Source organism: Nerophis lumbriciformis, linkage group LG04 (assembly GCF_033978685.3).
Source record: "Nerophis lumbriciformis linkage group LG04, RoL_Nlum_v2.1, whole genome shotgun sequence".
Lineage (NCBI taxonomy): Eukaryota > Metazoa > Chordata > Actinopteri > Syngnathiformes > Syngnathidae > Nerophis > Nerophis lumbriciformis.
Window position 1 is genome coordinate 16,357,555 of NC_084551.2, and position 23,396 is coordinate 16,380,950.

Sequence of the window (23,396 nt, forward strand, 5' to 3'; positions counted from 1 at the left end):
CCAAAGTGGGGCCCAGGGGCCATTTTTAGCCCGCCGCTTATTGTTTATTGGCTCTCGACAGATTCAGTTCAGTTCAGTTCAGTTTCAGTTTATTTCGAACATGCATACGATACAATGTAATGCATCACACAATTCCAGTTGTTTCCTTACAGCATGGCCGAAAAGGAGTAGGAAAAAGCAGAGCTTATTTATCCCTACCCCTTTTCATACCATAGCGTACCATAGTGAATGAAGTGCACATTTGTAGTTGTTTTCCCATTTTTCTACATAAAAACTCAGATATGGTAATACTAGTGAGCAGTAAAGAATATGAAGGGATTTATGGTCATGGAACATGTTTTGCTTTATTCATTATTGGCGACTTGTCCAGGGTGTACCCCACCTTCCGCCCGAATGCAGCTGAGATAGGCTCCAGCACCCCCCGCGACCCCAAAAGGGACAAGCGGTAGAAAATGGATAGATGGATGAATTATTGACGTGCTTCTTGCTACTATATGTTGTATATTTTTTACAGGAGATTTCCAATTCATTTTATCATCCATTATTACCCCAAATGTGTTTTCTTTTACCCTTTTAATATTTACTCCATCTATCTGTATTTGTGTTTGACTTTCTCTTCTACTGTTACCAAAGGGCATTATTTTAGTCTTACTGAGATTCAAAGATAGTGTGTTTTTGTCAAACCGTCTTTTTAATTTGTTAATTTCTTCTGTTATTATTTGTACTACCTTCTGTGTGTTCTGTCTTGATAAAATGCAGTTGTATCATCTGCAAATAATACTAACTTTAAGTCCTTCGTAATTCAGTTCAGTTTCAGTTTATTTCGAACATGCATACGATACAATATAATGCATCACACAATTCCAGTTGTTTCCTTACAGCACATCCGAAAAGGAGTAGAAAGAAGCAGAGCTTATTTAATCCTACCCCTTTTCATACCATTGCAATTTTATCCAATTTCCTTGTTCTCTGTACAAGACAGTGAACAAATAAATAACAATAAATATTATACTATAGTAAGCAAACCGATATTAAATACATAAATAATATTTGTCTCAATAAAAAAAGGAAAAAAAAAAAGGGTTCAAGATGTTCATCATAATTCTTGTTCTGTGTACTCTGTGAACACTTGTAGTTTGAACAGTCTCTTAAACTGAATCATATTGGTGCTGTGTTTGATTTATTTGGTTAATCCATTCCATAATTTAATTCTACATACTGATATACTAAAGCTATTAAGTGTTGTACGAGCATACAAATGTTTTAAATTCTATTTTCCTCTAAGGTTATATTTCTCCTCTTTTGTTGAGAAGAATTGTTGTACATTCTTGGGTAGCAGGTTATAGTTTGCTTTGTACATACTTTTAGCTGTTTGCAAATGCACCAAATCGTTTAATTTCAATAATTGTGATTTAATAAGTAAAGGGTTTGTGTGTTCTCTATATCCAACATTATGTATTATTCTAATTGATCTTTTTTGTAACACTGTTAGTGAATGAAGTGCACATTTTTAGTTGTTTCCCCATATTTCTACATAATAACTCAGATATGGTAACACTAGTAAGCAGTAAAGAATATGAAGTGATTTTTGGTCTAGAACATGTTTTGCTTTAAACATTATTGACGTGTTTCTTGCTCCTTTATGTTGTATATTTTTTACATGAGATTTCCAATACATTTTATCATCTATTATTACACCCAAAAATGGGTTTTCTTTTACCCTTTCAATATTTACTCCATCTATCTGTGTTTGTGTTTGACTTTCTCTTCTACTGTCACCAAATAGCATTATTTTAGTCTTACTGAGATTCAAAGATAGTCTGTTTTTGTCAAACCATCTTTTTAATTTGTTCATTTCTTCTGTTATTATTTGTATTATCTTCTGTGTGTTCGCTCCTGAACAAAATGCAGTTGTATCATCTGCAAATAATACTAACTATAAGTCCTTTGTAATTTGTAAAAATAGATTGTAAAAATAAAGTACATTTATTTTAAATGAGATTATATGTTATTAGATATTACACTAATTCCCCTTGTCACCCATAATACAAAGCAAACAAGTGGATTTTTGTTCAGGTAGCTTCACATATATTGACCTACTTTAGATTGCTTTTAGCATCTTTAATTGTGCAAAACCAACTTGGTACCTGCTGTTGTGCATTTGTGATCTGCAAAAGTCCCTAAAATTTGAAATCAAACGTTGCAGAGGTATTTATAAAACAATCTTGCCTTCTTTCATCCTCCCTTAAACGATCCGTTTGGAATTTGCCCTTTTAGTGACATTTTTCCTAATCTTGACATCTGCGGATTATTCATACATGGTAAAGTTTTACCCGAAGACATTTCTGCATGTGCCCTTGTGGTGGGGCAGACTGGCTCGTACATGTCACGGTTGCCATTTCTTATACAAAGTACAGATAGATGGAACTTACATCGATCAGTAGACTTGATGTAAAAGCGCTAAAAACTACAACAAAGATGGCGGGGAGAAGACGCTGTCAAAGTGGAGGCACATAATTAAGGCCGGCTACAAAACAGCACATCCTGAAGAGATGCCAGAAAACAACGGTCTATAAAACATAATACAGTATATGCAAAATGTGAGCAATGAACCACCATCACATGTTAGGTAGACCACAAGGAAATGTTTTAGATGTAGAAAAAAGATCATAATACGACCCCCTTGTACAAAATGTAGTGGCACCACGCGGCCTTCGATTTTTCTGAATTTGGCCCTTGGTAGAATAAGTTTGGGCACCCCTGCTTTAGGCAGGCATGTGAAATGTTTCCACGTTTTTGCTGTCAAAATGATAATTTTGTCATGTCATTTTCGTGTCAAAATATCACTTATGTTTTTTGTTTTTTTTTATGAAATATATCAATAAAAATACAATCTAAACCAGGAATGTCAAACGTACGGCCCGGGGGCCGGATCAGGCCCGCGAACAGGTTTTATCCGGCCCGCGGGGTGAGTTTGCTAAGTATAAAAATGAACCTGAAATTTTTGAATGAAAGAAACAGCTGTTCTAAATGTGTCCACTGAGTGTCGCAATAGCAATTCTTTGTATCTTTGTAGATGATGCTACATATGTACAAAATAAACCACATGATGTTTAGTACATCAGTCAAGTAAAATCATCAAACTACATGATTTTGATGTAATTGTTTTATCTTGATAGATTGAAAATGAACACCAATGAGTTGACTAATGAAGATTATCACATAATTTATACAAAAAATATAAATAACGACAAATAAAGATAGAATACTATTAACTGCAACATGTAAGTGTAAAAGTACAATTTCAGAACGTGCTTGTTCTATTTTTAAACAAAGAAAACAATCTGAAGTTGTCTTTATTTTGAAGTTATCGTGCCGTGATTTTACCAGTCCGGCCTACTTGGGAGTAGATTTTTCTCCATGTGGCCCCCGATCTAAAAGGGTTTGACACCCCTGATCTAAACAACATTTGTTGAACACTTGCCTCAGCCACAGGTAATCGCTGTTCCACTTGCCTAAACGCCCGCACTGACTTGCAGGACGGGAGACGATCAGGAATACTAAAACAAGCTCAACAGTTAGCTAACCATCCAGCTGGCTTACTTGTTGTCGCTGCCGTTTGCTCTACGATCCACAACGTTGACGGCTGTCCACTTTGCTGCTAATCATATTTGGATGATTTTAATCAAAACACATTAGTTCCGAACCAATTGTAGTTCTAGTGTATTTATTAGTAGCCGGCGAGAAGGTATATTTTTAACCTGACTGATTGTAAACATAGGTCACAACAATGGAAGTATACAGTCTTACCCGAGGGGGCGTGGCTATGGGATAGAGTTGCCAAATGGGAAACCTTTTCTAAGTTATTTGCATGCACGTTATATAATTTTGAATGAATGAATTAAATACGTTTATTTCGTCATATAATCAACCATCAACCATTAACCATTTTGTGTGACCAGTTTAAGAGTACATACTATACATATTTAACAATCATACACATTTACACACAAAAGGAAAATAAAAGAAAAGAAAAAGCATGACCGAAAAAGGAATAGGCTGAAGCCAAAACTTATATTTGCCTATCCTAGTTTTGCATTACATTTTCAATAATAATAATGTTAGTAAATTATCTTCTAAAAAAATAAAAACAATTCTGTGGTAGAATTGTTTTGACACTTACATGTGATATGTAAGTGTCAAAAATACATCCAAAAGAGTTTGGTAGATGAGAATAAATCAAAGTTAAAATATACAGTAGTGTAGAAATGCACCCAATTGCAGGAAATGTAGTCTTGATTTTTAAAATTGTCTTTCGGGGTTGGCATGGCAGCACTACGTGCTTATAGAAATGTACCCCTTTTTTTCCACAATTCTCCTCTTTTTTTTTCTTAAAGGCTGCTCACCTGCCTGTTTAGGGTACCTCAGCAGTGCTTATGAAGACAATCATAGTCCCTGTTTCTATAACCTTATTTTTATAGCTGAGTCTTGTCACTGGTGACACCTTGGTGACATTTGCCCAAAAACTTTGCAAAATCAGGAATCACACTTGGACTGCAAATATTTTGGTTGTTTTAATTAATTGTTTAACAAGTGTAACTAATAAAAATGTATCAAATCTGGACTACATGTAGTGCCTGGAACTTGAAACATGTGAAAATATTTTCCACACTGCCGCTGTAATAGAGAGCACATGAGAGCAGTGCTGTATGGGGGCCGTCATCTGTGTGACTGAATAAATACAGCTACACTTCCATTTTAAAGTCGCGCTTTTCTTCATCCATCAAAAATATTGTATTTTTTCAATGTTTGTATTTATTTGTTGCCAAAACTTGTTTCGGTGCCAATACAACTTTTTCTAAAATGTCAATTTTTTTTTTCAATTCCAAATCTTACTGCCAGTGTTCTGGCTCTGTAGTGAATCCTCTTGTCATCATTAAGGCCATGTCTACACTAAGCCGGATAACTCCTTAAACAAATAATGATTTAGCCTAAGCCCCGTTTCATATAATAGAAAATATTTAAGAATTCTAATGTTGGTGGCCCAGTAATAAAATCTAAAGTTCAAAGTGCTAATCCTCCCGACGACTTGGGTCTTTGCAAACACTGTCTACATAACCTGTGAGTCCTCTTATTCCAAATAAAGTCCAATTTACGAAAGAAGGACTGAGGGAGAAAAAGTGGTATGCATTGTCCCGATACCAATATTTTGGTAGCGGTACCAATTTTAATATAGTTGACACCGGCCAGCGTAGATAATTTAAGTAAAGATCATCGTTCAAAGTCTCCCTGCATTTTGGCCAACAGTGGAACAAAGTTGGCTTTAAGTAATAATATCGGCAATCATTTTTCGGTCTTTAAATTGGCCCCAGTGAATGATGTCTGTCTATTTGGCCCTGTAATGAGGTGGCGAAAAAGTGTTTTTCCTTGAAGGGAAGTGATGAGTTAAGCCAGGAGTGTCCAAACATTTTGACTTGGGGGCCGCATTGGGCTAAAAAAAATGTTGTTGAGGGCCGAAAGCCGACTGCATGTAAAGTTATATATATATATATATATATGTATGCGTGGCACAGTGGAAGAATGGCTGTGCGCGGCCCGAGGGTCCCTGGTTCAATCCCCACCTAGTTCCAACCTCGTGATGACCGTTGTGTCCTGAGCAAGACACTTCACCCTTGCTCCTGATGGGTGCTGGTTAGCGCCTTGCATGGCAGCTCCCTCCATCAGTGTGTGAATGTGTGTGTGAATGGGTAAATGTGGAAGTAGTGTCAAAGCGCTTTGAGTACCTTGAAGGTAGAAAAGTGCTATACAAGTACAACCCATTTATCATTTATTTATTTATTTATTTATATATATATATATATATATATATATATATATATATATATATATATATACACATATATGTGTGTGTGTGTGTGTGTGTATATATATATATATATATATATATATATATATATATATATATATATATATATATATATATATATATATATATATACACACATATATGTGTGTGTGTGTATATATATATATATATATATATATATATATATATACACACATATATGTGTGTGTATATATATATATATATATACACATATATGTGTATATATATATATATATATATGTATATATACACATATATATATATATATATATATATATATATATATATATATATATATATATATATATATATATATATATATACACACACACACACAATATATTAATATGAATGGATATTAAGAGAGAGTGCCCTGCGATGAGGTGGCGGTAGAAAATGGATGGATGGATGGATATTAAGAGTATGCAAAAGTTTGACTTTTACCCTGTTTACTTCTGTGACAACTTTCTTAAAGTTTTTAAATCAATCAGAATGATTAAGCAGCTTAAATGCACCAAAAATGGATAAGTGTGGAGAGTGTTAAGCATTTTCCCATCATGCTTTGTAATGGATTTAAATGGGTGTAATTTAGATTTTTTTTTTTATGGTGCGTGGACGTTTTTTATAATACCCACAAAGTTCAGTGACCATGTCTGTTTACATTTTGTGTCGGTTGGATTTTTTTTGGATATTCTTTTTTTGCATCATGATTAGGGAAGGTTGTTTGCATTCGGTCATACAAATAGATGCTGCACATTCCAACCAGGAAAAACTCATGTTGTCCACTAGATTGTGTCAGAATAGCAACATTTAAAATGTTATGCTTTTAAAATGAATATTAGATTCCTTATTAAACTCATGACGTCTCGCGGGCCAATTTGAAGACTATGGTGGGCCGCATTTGGCCCGCGGGCCGTACTTTGGACACCCCTGAGTTAAGCAAAAGTAAAGTATCAGCCAATGAATTCACAAAGAATACACAAAATAAGGTTACCAAAACGTCATACTATGCTTGTGGCACAATGCCAGAATACAAGGAGACAAAACAGTAGTACCAACAGCAAAACCTGGTCTAAAGGTTAGTGGCGAAAGATAGAAAACTATTACAGCGAGCCTAGTGCGGAGAACATGAATCCATGTCCTGATAGCGCAGCAACCTGGTTTACAAAGGACTAATTGCCTGAAGAACAACATGTGTAATCTGGCTCTGCCTCTATGTCAGCACAAAGGTGATCTGAAAAAGAGGAAACGGAAACAGAAATAATGGCAAAATACAAACAAAACAAACAGCCTAAACATAACACTAAACAAACATTAAATGACGCTCCTTACAGCCAACATGTTTTAGACGTTCACTTACAGATAGTAGTCCTGACAGTGTGTGTCATTGTTATCAGTGTAAAAGAGAGTCAAGCTTTTAATTTCACTTCTGGCTGCATCACAAGGAATAATTGACTTTTGAAGCTGCAGTATGAATGTAAAAATCAAACCAAATTGATTCACACTACAGTACTCGTACCAGAAATATGCAAGCTTAACAGAGAATGTTCTAAGATGAAAATCAAATCGAGAATCCACTCCGGTCCTTCTTGCTGTGGGGCAGCAGTGCTAAATTATGTCATAAATTGGTGTACCCTTCTCCCTCAACGAGCCCAAACAATTCTAGTAAAATGCTGTTACAGCAATAGCACCACTGGTGGATAATCTTAAATGTTTTTTTGTGCTGCAGCCTTCAATCAATCAATCAATCAATCAATGTTTATTTATATAGCCCTAAATCACAAGTGTCTCATTGCAATAATATCACTCTGTGTTATGCAGAGAGTTGGATTATCACTTAAATATACAGTCGTGGTCAAAAGTTTACATACACTTGTGAAGGACATAGTGTCATGGCTGTCTTGAGTTTCCAATCATTTCTACAACTCTTATGTTTTGGGGATAGAGTGATTGGAACACATACTTGTTGGTCACAAAAAACATTCATGAAGTTTGGTTATTTTATGAATTTATTATGGGTCTCCTGAAAATGTGACCAAATCTGCTGGGTCAAAAGTATACATACAGCAACATACATTATACATTTTGGTGATGTAGAAAAGTTACAATCAAATCAAATCAGCTTCATGGCATGGCCTCTTAACTTCATGTGAGTGACTTCTCTGATTCCATTTAAATAGGGCTTATGTGATGCCGTCATTAGACTCAGTTACAAACACGACAATGGGAAAGTCAAAGGAACTCAGCACAGATCTGAAAAAACTAATCATTGGCTTGAACAAGTCAGGAAAGTCACTTGGAGCCATTTCAAAGCAGCTTAAGGTCACAGGAGCAACTGCGCAGACAATAGTTTGTAAGTATAAAGTGCATGGCACCGTTTTGTCACTGCCACGATCAGGAAGAAAACACAACCTATCACCTGCTGCTGAGAGAAAACTGGTCAGGATGATCAAGAGTCAACCGAGAACCACCAAAAAGCAGGTCTGCAATTAATTGAAAGCTGCTGGAACACAGGTGTCAGTGTCCACAGTCAAGCGTGTTTTGCATCGCCATGGATTGAGAGGCTACCATGCAAGAAGGAAGCCCTTGCTCCCGAAGTGACACATTAAGGCCTTTAATCCCAGGAACATCATGCCTACCGTTAAGCATGGTGGTAGTAGTATTATGCTCTGGGCCTGTTTTGCTGCCAATGGAACTGGTGCTTTACAGAGAGTAAATGAAACAATGAAAAAGGAGGATTACCTCCAAATTCTTCAGGACAACATTAGCCCAGAGGTTGGGTATTGGGCGCAATTGGGTATTCCAACAGGACAATGACCCCAAATACACGTCAAAAGTGATAAAGGAATGGCTACATCAGGCTAGAATTAAAGTTTTAGATTGGCCTTCCCAAAGTCCTGACTTTGAGAACATGTGGACAATGCTGAAGAAACAAGTCCATGTCAGAACACCAACAAATTTAGCTGAACTGCACTAATTTTGTCAAGAGGAGTGGTCAAACATTCAACCAGAAGCTTGCCAGAAGCTTGTGGATGGCTACCAAAAGCGCCTTATTGCAGTGAAACTTGCCAGAGGGACATGCAACCAAATATTAACATTGCTGTATGTATACTTTTGACGCAGCAGATTTAGTCACGTTTTCAGTACACTCATATCAAATTCATAACAGAACCAAACTTCATGAATGTTTTTTGTGACAGAGTGATTGGAGCACATACTTGTTTATCACAAAAAAATAAGAGTTGTAGAAATTATTGGAAACTCAAGACAGCCATGACATTATGTTCTTTAGAAGTGCATGTAAACTTTTGACCACGACTGTATACGCACCGTCGTAACCTTTTTTTTGCATATTTTATTGGTTGTTGCATTGAGCTGTATTATCCTTTACTATATGTAAATATTAGCAGAGCAATAAGGGGTGTTTTTGCAATCACCCCTATTGAATAATTTTTGCTAGTGCCATGACTGTTAACCTGACTCTCGCCAGATCCTTGTAGTTTGATGAGCTCCACACAAGGATCTGGGCTCGAAAGCAATGCAAACTCCTTCAAGATAGCAAAAAATAATGAACCAATCAGGATCGGCAGGGGGGAATTCATAGATGTGACGTAGCGCCGAAGTGACTGTTTGATTCAAACAACAAAGGCGGCACACAGCGATAGGTCGTGTGCTGACATATTTTCTTAGCAAAAACAACATCGATTGTCTACTGACATTGCTGTGTTGTTTCAGTAAAATTATCTAACTTTTCGCTCTGTCGTTATCCAATATGTCGGCTGTTCTGTTTTGGATTTCCCAGCGTCGCTCTCATCAGCGGGTTGATTTCGATGTGAGTGGTTGAAGTAGCACATCATTCAAGATAACGGACAAGTGGTTTATCCAATCACATGCAATTATTTTTTACAAGGCCCCGCCTTCTGAAATACATCTCTTATTAAGAAGTCCCAGATCCTTGTGTGGAGCTCAGCGAACTACAAGGATCTGGCAAGAGAGAGTCAGGTTAATGGCTGTAGGGCTGCACGATTATGACTAAAATATGAATCATCATTATTTTCATAAATATTGAAATCACGATTATTAGTCACGATTATTTACTTTTAATTCAAACATACTTTATTGTACTTTCTGTTTTAAACAAACAGCTTGGCTTTCGTTTCAAAATGAAATTATTTTACTAATTCATTAATAATAAAATAAAACGTACAAAAGACAAAACGGCTAACTAAAATAAATATGCCACTGCAGAGTGCGTTAATAAAGTGCAAACAAGTACAAAAAGAAGATTATGCACGCAAGGCAGATACAAATACAGATACAGGATATATAGAACATACTGTATGTCTTTGGCCAACTAAAACGTTAATACATCCGTTACTTTGGCGTGTCTTTGAGAGGTGGATGTATACGAGGTCCATCATTGCATGGTTGATGTCACTACAGTCGTCTGTATTTTGGGCACCCCCGTTTTTAGAGCTGTTCATCGGACCTTTGCGTCGGTGGTGGGCCTGTTAGCAACCAGCTTAACAGCGCGGGCAAACGATGGCAATCGAAAAGAAGGGTAGTGTTGTTAATGCTAAATGTGTCTCCGCAACTCGACGGTTTGCTTTGCTGTGCAACTCGTTGTTGCGTTTGTTGTTGGTTCATCCGTGCAGGAGCATTTCCAGCGTAAGTGCCTAGAGAACGGCGAGGCGTGCAGTAGTGTTCCGGAGTAAAAATGCGTGCCTGTTGATACCCAGTGGGTAACTCTGCGTGAGAAAAGGGCACCGATGTAATTATGAATTTATTTTTTCTAATATTTTCGGGAGCTACTGGGCATACTTGCCAACCTTGAGTGGTTAAGAGGGGAGGAGTATATATTCAGCTAGAATTCACCAAGTCAAGTATTTCATATATATATATATATATATATATATAGGGACGGCGTGGCGCAGTGGAAGAATGGCCGTGATATATATATATATATATATATATAAATATATATATATATATATATATATATATATATATATATATATATATATATATATATATATATATATATAGGGACGGCGTGGCGCAGTGGAAGAATGGCCGTGCGTGACCCGAGGGTCCCTGGTTCAATCCCCACCTAGTACCAACCTCGTCATGTCCGTTGTGTCCTGAGCAAGACACTTCACCCTTGCTCCTGATGGGTGCTGGTTAGCGCCTTGCATGGCAGCTCCCTCCATCAGTGTGTGAATGTGTGTGTGAATGGGTAAATGTGGAAGTAGTGTCAAAGCGCTTTGAGTACCTTGAAGGTAGAAAAGCGCTATACAAGTACAACCCATTTATCATTTATCATTTATATATATATATCTCCCCGCGACCCCGAAGGGAATAAGCGGTAGAAAATGGATGGGTGGATATATATATATAAGAAATAATTGACTTTCAGTGAATTCTAGCTATATATATATATATATATATATATATATATATATATATATAAATAAATAAATAAATAAAATAAATACTTGAATTTCAGTGTTCATTTATTTACACATATACACACACATAACACTCATCTACTCATTGTTGAGTTAAGGGTTGAATTGTCCATCCTTTTTCTATTCTCTGTCACTATCTTTCTAACCATGCTGAACACCCTCTCGGTTTATGCATTGCTGTGTGGCACGCACAAAAGTGCTTTCATCAAATGCACTAGATGGCAGTATTTTCCTGTTTAAGAGTGTCACAACATTGCTGTTTACGGCAGACGGACTGCTTTATTGTAGATGTTCTTTATATTGTGGGAAAGCGGACTCAGGTCCGCATGGAGCTGGAGGGGGCGTGGCCTCCAGCTCCGCCTGAATTTCGGGAGATTTTCGGGAGAAAATTTGTCCCGGGAGGTTTTCGGAAGAGGCGCTGAATTTCGGGAGTCTCCCGGAAAATCCGGGAGGGTTGGCAAGTATGACTTAGCGGTTAGCATGTCTTATTGTATCCTCCTACGGTGTGTAGTGTAGCATGCTTAGCTACTGCTTGTCCTCCGGTGATGATATTTGTTGATTTGCCACGATAGGATTAATGACTTAGAAGTTGCTTCACACTGTGAAGGGATATTAGCCGCTAGTGAAAATGCTTATTGATTATTATTATTCTTAATATTTACAGTTGAGGACAGTTTTTTGGCTTTGTTATTGTCAAATTTGCGGGATACAGCTGGAATGTGTCATCAACATGCAATATCACAATATGATGATAGTATTAAAAGCTCTATCATCGGCCACATTTTCATATTTGTTTGTATATTGTTTATATCGGGCAACCCTATTGTAACATAATACATATAAAGTTGATAACTTATTGATTTCCTTGTGGATTTGTTTAAAATCAATGCTTAAAGTACCTGCTACTGTGAATCAATAACGAGTTTGACCTGGCACATTTTCCAGCTCGCTCTAAAATTACATTTCTGCCACATTTATATGTGAATTTATATGAATTTCTCCCCGGGGATTAATACAATATTTTCGCCTCTTGAGTCTGATTCTGATGTAGATATCTGACATGGATTTCACACAGTTTTAAATGTACACAATCCTAAAAATGATGTGAAGCCAGCTGTGACAATAACAGTGAAACATTGAAACAACGACAGTGGCGGTCAACACACCCAGTGGCACTGTCAGCTGTAATATTAAAAACAGGATAGAATGGACAATAGATTGAGTATGACCATCAGCCATGGGCAGCTGTGATGTTTTGCATTGGTGTTAATGATTTATTTTATTAACACCTGCTACTACCTAGCAAATGTTTAACAAAGCAGTCAAGACTAGGTAACTGTGCAAAATTTAACAGATGTCATATTTTAAAAATACAAACAACTGTGTTGGACACTTTTGCCTTTACTGAGTAATAGACTAATTATGTTGTTTCTCCATTTCAATTATTTCAATATTGTTGCTGAAATAACTCTTGCATCTGGAATTTAAATAAGAAAACATTTTGGGACAGTGATATTGTAGCATTTTTACTGACCATTTAGAAATTACATGACTGTGCTCTTTTGGACTTTAACGTGTCTGTGGTTCCTGTCTGTTCTGTTTTATGCAGCAGTGTCAACTTGCTTCTTTGATCGTTCCTGTGGATGAAAGATGGCCACCTGGAGGGACAGCCGGAGACATCGAATCCCATCGAAGGACAGCATTGGAGAGGTGAGCAGTGTCCCTGGTACTGGTGACACACTCCCCTGGAATCTGCCCAAACACCAACGAGCCAAACTCTCCAAGTCAGCCTCGGGTGAAGTCCTAGATCCAGCTGAAAGGGCTGTAATCCGCATCGCAGGTAAGATCACTTTAAAGGGGAACGGCACTTTCTTTTGGAATTTTGCCTATCGTTCCCAATCATTATGAGAGAAATGAACACACTTTTTTTTTTTTAGGACTTTAAAAGATGATAAAAAATGCTTGCAAGATGCAGCTAACAGTTGTAGCCTTGAAATCCCTCTAAAACAACCTCAAAACCCTCCTTCAATGTTTTATATACACACTGCAAATCTGTATATAATGTAATAACACACACGATCATAACAATATGGATGTATTTTGGTCATTTTATGCACAGCCGGAATTAATTCTTTGGTGCATTTATTTACGTTTCCTTAACAGCACACTTCTGACTTCTTGCAACAAATGTGTTCCTACTCCCGGTATCAAACGCGAGTGTGTTTTCTAATCATGGCAGACTTTGTAATAGACAATGAAGATGACTATTTTTTGACAAATGAGGATTCAAAACCTTATCTTTTTGAAACTAAATATACGGAGGATGAACTGCTGCTTATAGAAGCGAGCACGAAGAAGAGGCTGAAACGTTTGAACCGAATGAGTGCAACATGGTTCTGGCGTTATTATAGAATATACTCGTGTTTAAAGACTCTACTTGTGTCCCTCGATGTCCCTGACGAAAGAGGCCAGCTGCAGCCAGCATGCAGTCACACTTTCTTTGCAATGTTGCAGTTGTTGCACTTTCTGTCCGCTGGTATATCTGCAATATATATAAAAATCACTTTGCAGACATGCTGACAACGCTTCAGACAATGGCGTGCGTTTTGTTTACATTCCGTTTTGGTAGCAAGGTTTTCGAGGATCAAAGTATTTTATCGGTGGTCAAGTTTTCGGTACATCAGTCAATAGTGCACAATATGTATATATGTATGTATGTATGTATATATATATATGTGTATATATATATATATATGTATATGTATATATATATATATATATATATATATATATATATATATATATATATATATATGTGTGTGTGTATATATGTGTGTATATATGTGTATATGTATATAAATAAATATATATATATATATATATATATATATATATATATATATGTATATATATATATATATATATATATATATATATATATATATATATATATATATATGTATATATGTATATCTGTATATCAGTGACGTGCGGTGGGGTTCATGGCTGGTGAGGCACTGACTTCATCACAGTCAGATTTACAAACATATGAACCCTAAAGAGTATCTTATTCACCATTTGATTGGCAACAGTTAACGGGTTATGTTTAAAAGCTCATACCAGCATTCTTCCCTGCTTGGCACTCAGCATCAAGGGTTGGAATTGGGGGTTAAATCACCAAAAATTATTCCCGGGCGCGGCGCCGCTGCTGCCCACTGCTCCCCTCACCTCCCAGGGGGTAATCAAGGGATGGGTCGAATGCAGAGGACAAATTTCATTACACCTAGTGTGTGTGTGACAATCATTGGTACTTTAACTTAACTTTAACTTTACACATACAAACTGTAGCACACAAAAAAGCACATTTAATAAAAAAACGTTATTATTGTCTTACCTTTACTTATAAATGAAGTCCATGCGCCGCTGTTGTGCTGGATTAATATACCCCCTGACGGGAGTGTTATATCAACTAAAGCCCTCACTTAAACTTTCCACGTGCAAGATTGAATCTATTTAAAAAAGTGTAACCGAGGGTTTATAAATGTCGCCTATACTGAATGAAACTACAAAATAACAAACACGGAGGCTCCAGTTTACACGAGGACCACTTTATTTACCTTCTTTCAAAAACCTCCGCTCCACTTCAACGTGTCATCACTTCCGCTCTTAGCGCCTTCAAAATAAGAGCTCAAGGCATATACTGTATAACAGCGCATAACAGGAACTTAACATCACAAAGAGGAAAGCCCATAAAAATAGGTTACAAAAGTTATTTAATAAGAAGCCAAAAAGTGCAAAAACAATAATGTTTGTGTTGGAGGAGTTGTGAATTAGGTACACCTGCAGTCTGCAGGTGTACCAACCTATCCCCAAGTGCATGTCTTTGGAGGTAGGAGGAAGCCGTTGTACCCGGAGGGAACCGACGCAGTCACGGGGAGAACATGCAAACTCCACGCAGAAAGATCCCGTGGCCGGGATTGAACTCACGACTACTCAGGACCTTCGTATTGTAAGGCAGACGCACTAACCCCTCTATCACCGTGCTGGATCGTTGCAGTCAGCCAAATATTCGAACTGTCATTATTACAGTAAATAAATCGATTATTGATTATTGGTGTTTACTATTTTCTAATCATCCAAGTCTGAATTGGGCTGCATCAAAAAATGTATTATTTCTCCCACCTCTATTAAACAGTATTGTGTTTGTACAAGTTCAGATTGGGGAATTATGTTGCGTAAACACACACACACACAAACACAAACTTCGATATGTGTCTTTGCCTCACAAAGATTCAAAGACACTTGAGGAAGGACAAGCTGATTCTCCTCCTTCTTTTTAATCCGCTACACGTGCAGCTGCTGAAACCGATAAAAAGCGTAAATGCTCTTGAAGTATGCACATGGCGATTTATCGACGCTGGAAAACTTACCGGCTTAATTTTCATTTATCGTTTGTTAATTGACTTATCGAATATCGGCCCAGGCCTACTGCTCAGACAATAGACTCGGATCTTGTCCAAACCAACTGCCGTGCTGCTAGAGACATTCATTATTTATGCTAAGGGATAGCAGTGTCATTTGTAAAATGTAATGGTTTGCAGGTGTCACATTTGTTCCACTCACAAGAAGAGACAAAGAGTCAAGGAAGATCATGAATTGAAAATGTTAGTGTAGTTAACAGAAATGTTTTTGACATGGAATACATTGAAAATATAACGTTATTTAACACTTTGTTATACTTAAAGAACATACCTGGAACACATACCTTGCCAAGGCTTTAACATCCATCCATCCATCCATCCATCCATCCATTTTCTACCGCTTGTCCCTTTTGGGGTCGCGGGGGGTGCTGGAGACTATCTCAGCTGCATTCGGGCGGAAAGCGGGGTACACCGGTCCCTGGACAAGTCGCCACACATGATCACATAAAATTCAGTGACATAAATTTGATCTTAACCGTTTAAAAAGGTCATCCAGTATAGCATAATGTAACAATGTCCTTCTTAAGCTAAACAAATTGCAACCCGATCTGATCTTTGACAGATATAGCAGTTGTTTATAATCCATCGATCCACCCATCCATTTTCTGTACTCCTCTTCCGGTTCACGGTTACCGTGAGCTGGCGCCTAACCCCCACTGATACGCACTCACTCATATTCACTCAGTCACCGAATGGGATGAGGGGTTCCAATTACTGTAGTATGAGCGGGTGCTTTCAAATTTCTGAATCTCAGATAACATTTGCCAGATAAGTTAGATATTATTATTATTATTTGTATTATTATTATTATTGTTATTATTATTATTACTATTACAATCACCGTTCTTTCAGGGATTCGTGAATGTTTACAGTAGATGTTTTTAATAGTGACGTCACTGAACAACAAAACTGCATTTAACTAGAACAGGGGTGTCAAACTCATTTTAGATCGGGGGCCACATGGAGAAAAATCTACTCCCATGTGGGCCGGACTGGTAAAATCACTGCACGATAATTTAAAAATAAAGACAACTTCAGATTTTCTTTTTTTTTTTAAATAGAACAAGCACAAATCGCACAAGTACAAATCATAATGTTGTTGGGATTTTTTTTACACTTACATGTTGCGGTTAATAATATTCCACCTTTATTTGTTGTTATTTATACTTTCTAAATAAATTATGTGATAATGGTCATCAGTCATTGGTGTTCATTTTCGATCTATCAAGATAAAAAATATCAAAATCAAATTACAGTATGTTATTCATGTAGTTTGATCATTTTCCTCGACTGATGTACTAACATCATGTGGTTTATTTTGTACATATGTAGCATCATCTACAAAGATACAAAGAATTGCGACATCTGGTGGACACATTTAGAACAGCTGTTTCTTTCATTAAAACATTTCAGCTCGTTTTTATACTTAGCAAACTCATCCCGCGGGCCGGATGAAACCTGTTTGCGGGCCTGATCCAGCTCGTGGGCCCTACATTTGACACCCAGGAGCTAGAACATTCTTCAATGACACCTAATCCATCATGAAAATTTTGATTAAAACAATACAGATAACAAACATAAAAAAAAGGAAAAAAATCATTAATATGTAATCAATAATAATAACAGTTTCAGTAAGATATTTACGTTGCATGATCATACATACTATATAGTATGGCTACACAAGCTCAAGACGGGGAGTGCCGCTGTAAATCTTTGCCAACAAAAGCTGCAGTGGATGTTTGCTGTTAGTGTCTTCATGGTCCACAGAGAATCTGGTGATACTATAATGTTACGACGTCCCTCAATTTCTTTTGCTTTGCCCAGGACGGCTTGTTGTTGGCAGCTAATGCTTGCATATTCGGTATGACGCTGCCACCGCTGCCGTTGTTTATGCTGATTTTCCGAAATGCACTCTTAGATGAACACATACTTTGGCAACAACATTTCATGAGATGCAGAGGAGGCCATATGTAGTAGTGCTGCTGTAGTAGTTGAAGGCAAATTTTGTTAAAAATACAATGTGAAAGAGACAGACTTTGTTTTAAATGTCTTGGTACAGCAATTACAAGAACTGGTTTTCCATTCTGCCGTCTTGTGTTTTTTTTTTTTTTTTAAACAAAACCTATAACACACCACCATGAACACACTTTGCATTAATTGATTGAGATCCTGCAGTGCCCACTAGGTCCCCCTGGTCAAGAAGGCATGCTGTACAGTGCATGTTGTCTGAGATTTGCCACAGGAACTAGTCAAGAGTCAAGAGATTACCATTCTGCTGCCATGCATTTTTGTTAGTGTTTGCCTTATGAAGCAAAAATGTGTTACACATGGCCAAGGTAACTATCTTCCATCCATCCATTTTCTACCGCTTGTCCCTTTCGGGGTCGCGGGGGGTGCTGGAGCCTATCTCAGTTGCATTCAGGCGGAGGGTGAGTTACACCCTGGCCAACACAGATAGACAGACAACATTCTGATACTCAAAAGTCTTTAGTTATGTCAAAAATGTCTCAACAATTCAATGCATTCCTTTGTTCTACAGGCATGTGAAATATTCGTGTTTTTAAACATTAATTTTCAAATGAAATATCAATAAAAATGCGATCCAAACTAATTTGTTGAACGCTAATTTCAGCCGATAACAATCCAAACACTGTTGTCGTTCGAGAGCAGAGATTCTCCAACTTTTTTCACCAAGTACCACCTCAAAAGAACTTGGCTCTCCAAGTACAAGACTGAGGTTTTATTTAACAAGTATATTTAATATTTTTGGCCACTTTTACACACATTTTGAACAGTAATACTGTATTTGAATGAGAAAATAAAACACTGTACTTCAATCAAGTGATTCTTTGGCGTACCACTAGATGGAGCCCGAGTACCACTAGATGGAGCCCATTGTTCCACAATTTGAGAATTACTGTTCTTGAGTATTTATTAGTAGCCAGCGAAAAGGTATACTTTTTTACGTGACAGATTGTAAACAGAGGTCTCAACACCGAAAGTATATTACCCGAGGGTGCATGGCTATAGAATAGAGTTGCCAAATGGGACACATGTTCTGAGTTGTTTGTATGCATGGTATATAATTTTACATTACATTTTCAATGATAATAATGTTATTAAATTATATACTAAAAAAATTCTAAAAAAAATATGTGGTACATTACATGGGACATGTAAGTGTCAATAAAACAGCCAAAAGAGATTGGTCAATGAGAATAACTAAACGTAAAATATAGTGTAGAAATGCACCCAATTGCAGGAAATGTAGTCTTGATTTTCAACATTTTCTTCTGGAGGCTGCGTGGCAGCACTTTGTGCTGATAGAAATGTTCTTCTTTTTTATCAAAGGGTGCTCACATTCCTGTTTCTAAATGGGATTTTTACACATGTTGCCACAGGGCTTTCGAGAATTGGTTCTTCTCTTAATTTGGAAGTTTACCCCCTTGAAATGGCATAAAGTTCAGAATTGTTATGTTTTGTTGATTTACATTTACAGAGAGACATAATATCAACAAAACAAATTATAAAACCAAAACAATAAAGGTAAGAAATTAATTTATTTGAGTTAAAATCATCAGGAGATTGAATAATCAAGTTCGCCACTTTAGTTTATTTCCTTCGTCTTCTTGTTACGAGTTTTTTAGACAATAAGTCTTTGAGGTTTGTTTGTGAAAGCTAAAAGGAAGTTTGCATAACTTTTGCTCCTACAATAGACCTTCATGAACATCCTGTGCTATCCTCTGCTGATCTTCCATCAGCCGAGGTCACACAGTGTCAGCACGCAAGAGTGAGGCTTAGCTTTTGTTCTGGACTTTACAGAGTAAATCTATGACTGCTTGCAGATCGTTTTCACTTGATTATCACAGGTTTACATTACAGACCCCTTGGTGCTACTGTAAATGAATTTCCGCAAAGTAGAGACACTATTTATTTTATATTTTTTGTAAATATTATATGAGGCTTCAAATTTTTACTTTTTAAGGTCAAGGCAAGTGTTGCCTGAAAGGAGGGCTCATATTTTAGGGCACCTTGGCAATTTAGAAGGGCACCAAGGCAAACATTATTTTATTTTGAGGCAGAAGATATAGGGCTGTCAATTATGGCCAAAGTAATAATTAAGATTATTGTTATCAGTATTGAAATCATGATTATGGATTGTTAGGTGAAGCAGTGTGAACATAATGACATCATGTCATTTGTAATGTCTAATAAAAAGACTATAGATAAACGTTATCCATATATTTATAGACAAACATGAGTTTTTTAAAATTATTTTATAACATCAACTTGTCAGCTTTTTGTCATTACATGATGTCTTTACCTTTATTTTTACATTTTAATAGAGAGAGTTTTTATTTATTTATTTATTTTAAGTTATGTATATGTATATGTACATGGAGAAGCTGTATCGGGACAGATCCATTAAGAGTTTGAGCAGAATTTTGTCGTATAGGAATTAACTATACACAATAACACATTAACAAAATGCTGTGTCACATGAATGGTTTTTGAAGTAACACCTTAGTGACATGAAAAAAACACAATTAATGTAAAAAAAAAAAACCTGCCTGGAGATAGGTTGATTGGCAACACTAAATTGGCCCTAGTGTGTGAATGTGAGTGTGAATGTTGTCTGTCTATCTGTGTTGGCCCTGCGATGAGGTGGCGACTTGTCCAGGGTGTACCCTACATGTAAAGCGACTTTGGGTACTTAGAAAAGCGCTATATAAATCCCAGTTATTATTATTATTATTACCCCGCCTTCTGCCCGAATGAAGCTGAAATAGGCACTAGCGACCCCGAACGGGACAAGCGGTAGAAAATGGATGGATGGATGGTGTTTACTTTTTGATATCAAAATAAAACACAAAGCAGTTTGGCTAATGAAGAGGAAGTCTAATAAACAAGCTTTGTTCTTCTCCAACGCCTCCCTAGTGTTTCAGTGCAACAGTTTGGCCGACAAAAAAAACCCCGGAGTGATACCTCTCACATCGAATAAACAATCTTCACAGCCTGCGTTCAATTCGATGACAACACATTTTAGCTGGTATTGATGTTATTTGAACACTGATACAGTTTGCAGTTAAATAAAGGAGAAATGAACATCCCAGCAAACAAAGTAAAGACTTTACAAACAAGTTTGCGACACATCGCCTGCTGCAAAACATCAAATAGTTTTCACTGAGCACTGCACTGAGCCTAGTCTATAAAATCCGCTACACCTCCCTGATACCGAAGTACATGTCAAACTACTTACTAATGACCGCCATAACCACAACACCAGGGGGAGCTCCACTAACCACGTTAAACCCAGATTCCGATCTAACAAAGGTCTTAACTCATTCTCTTTCTATGCCACATCAATGTGGAATGCGCTCCCAACAGGTATAAAAGAAAGGGCATCTCTATCCTCCTTCAAAACCGCAATAAAAGTACACCTCCAGGCAACTTCAACCCTAAACTAACACCCTCCCCGGATTGTTAATAATCAAATGTAAACAATCAAATGTAGATACTTTTCTTATGCCTTCTGATCTCTCTCTCTCTTTCTATGTCCACTACTTGCTGTACATATCCTACCAAGTCAGACCTACACTGTTTCAATATCCATTTCTCTGTACTCAATTGTTGATGACTGATGATAACAACCAAACCTAACCCCCACCCCCCCCCCCTCCCGCCTCAAACACCCCGAATTGTAAATAATGTAAATAATTCAATGTATACACCATGATGATTATCTTGTGTGATGACTGTATTATGATGATAGTATATATGATAGTATATATCTGTATCATAAATCAATTTAAGTGGACCCCAACTTAAACAAGTTGAAAAACTTATTCGGGTGTTACCATTTAGTGGTCAATTGTACGGAATATGTACTTCACTGTGCAACCTACTAATAAAAGTCTCAATCAATCAATTCTCCTTCGCTGTATACTTTTAGTGTGGGGACAAGTGTCTGTCTCCAATATTGCCCACACCTGTCTCCATCTAAACACATCTGTGCTTTTTAAAACCAAGTGGTTGACTCCGTTTACTCCGAGGGGAAATCTCCGCAGCAAAGTCCGTGTCGTTGGTCCACCATGATTATCAAGCCAAACACTGCTAGTGCGCATGCGCCTGACTTCGTGTTCCCGAAAATGCATTGATTAATGACAGTTTTCCGCAATTAAAAAAAATTAAACTGTATTACTAACCGTGGGGAATTTTATCGCATATTATCATTCTATCGTTTACCGTTACTTCCCTTGTCCATTAACAAGTAAAAAGTCAAGGGCAGTCACGGCATGTTCTTGCCGCAAATGTTGGTCAATATTTTGGGCATTACGGCGAAAGACGAGGGCGGTCGTGGCACGTGCTGCAGTTGCCGTGGTTAAATTCGAGCCCTGGTTAATGCATATAAAGTATTTGTACACCCTCCACAAACTCAACACATCAACACCATGTTTGTACATGGAAATAGTTAAAGGTTCACCCTCCCTGTTCATCACTCAACAAACATAATGAACATATGAAGTTTTAAACATAATTCAAAATCATTCAACTGTTTATCCAGGTTGTACCAATGTTTAATAGGGTTTTAAAGGCCATGTGTAGTGTAAGGTAGAATCGTGTTTCAAATGGTGTTTGGATGTGAGTGCTCGTCAAGGCCATCAGATCTCCAAGGTGACACCTCCTTATACCATGTGTGTTTGTTGTGCTCCACCATGACACTTTGTGGATGATGTGTATCATCGACTTTCATTTCAGGGTATGCGGGAAAATAGAATTGTGGTAACTAATAGGAAAATAAATGGCCAAAGAGGATATTTACTGACACAGCATTTTAGAATACAGCTTTTGCGTCATCTGCTTTGTTTATTTTGAATACATACAATTAAGCTCAGTTGTTGATGTATGAACAATAAATAATGTATCTAGTTTCATTGTGAAAGTGTGGTTTTGATTACTATTTATATTTTTTAAAAAAACATTCAATACTGTAATAAAAAAACAGTTTGAAACTGTGTAACAATTCAGAAATGTATGTGAATCGTGTTATAATTAATGCATCCATGATAGAAAAGCTAGACAGCAATTCATGGTTCAAACTTTATATAGAATGCTGTTTATTATAAAATAATTTCTAGCAAACATATGACTTTAAAATAAGTCATATTAAATGTTTTAACAAATGTTAATGGTTACACCACATTTGTTTTTGATTGAAACACTTTTCAGATCCCAACATGATGAATTCTGACATCAAGTACGTTTATTGCAAGACAAGTGTCAGGATTGCTCCTGACAGTTTAGTCATGCGTTTTGTGTCTTTCTGTTTTTGGTGTTTAGTTCCTGTCCAGCGCTCTGAACTGCAGTTTCTAATTCCTGTTTTGTGTATTGTCATGCAGCGATTTTGAATAAAATAATCTAAAACTGGTGAAGTTAAATGGAAAATAACTTTGTAGTATAATCACTGGATACATATAACAATTTAATTTTTTTTCTTTTTAAATTTTTTTTCTTTCCATGATGGCACGTGAGGCCCTGCCTCACCTGCCTCCCCTGACT

General features: G+C 36.9%; 1 protein-coding gene across 2 annotated transcripts in view; it reads left to right on the top strand.

Annotated features, from left to right (window-relative positions):
• The window catches only part of LOC133596884 (plectin-like), a 227,388-nt gene that overhangs the window by 1,667 nt on the left and 202,325 nt on the right, over nucleotides 1-23,396 (top strand). For both annotated transcript variants that reach the window (XM_061949798.2, XM_061949815.2), the window contains exon 2: nucleotides 12,965-13,195. In XM_061949798.2, the coding sequence (XP_061805782.1) occupies nucleotides 13,006-13,195 (190 nt within the window). In that variant the 5' untranslated portion in view covers nucleotides 12,965-13,005. The remainder of the gene's footprint in view (nucleotides 1-12,964; nucleotides 13,196-23,396) is intronic.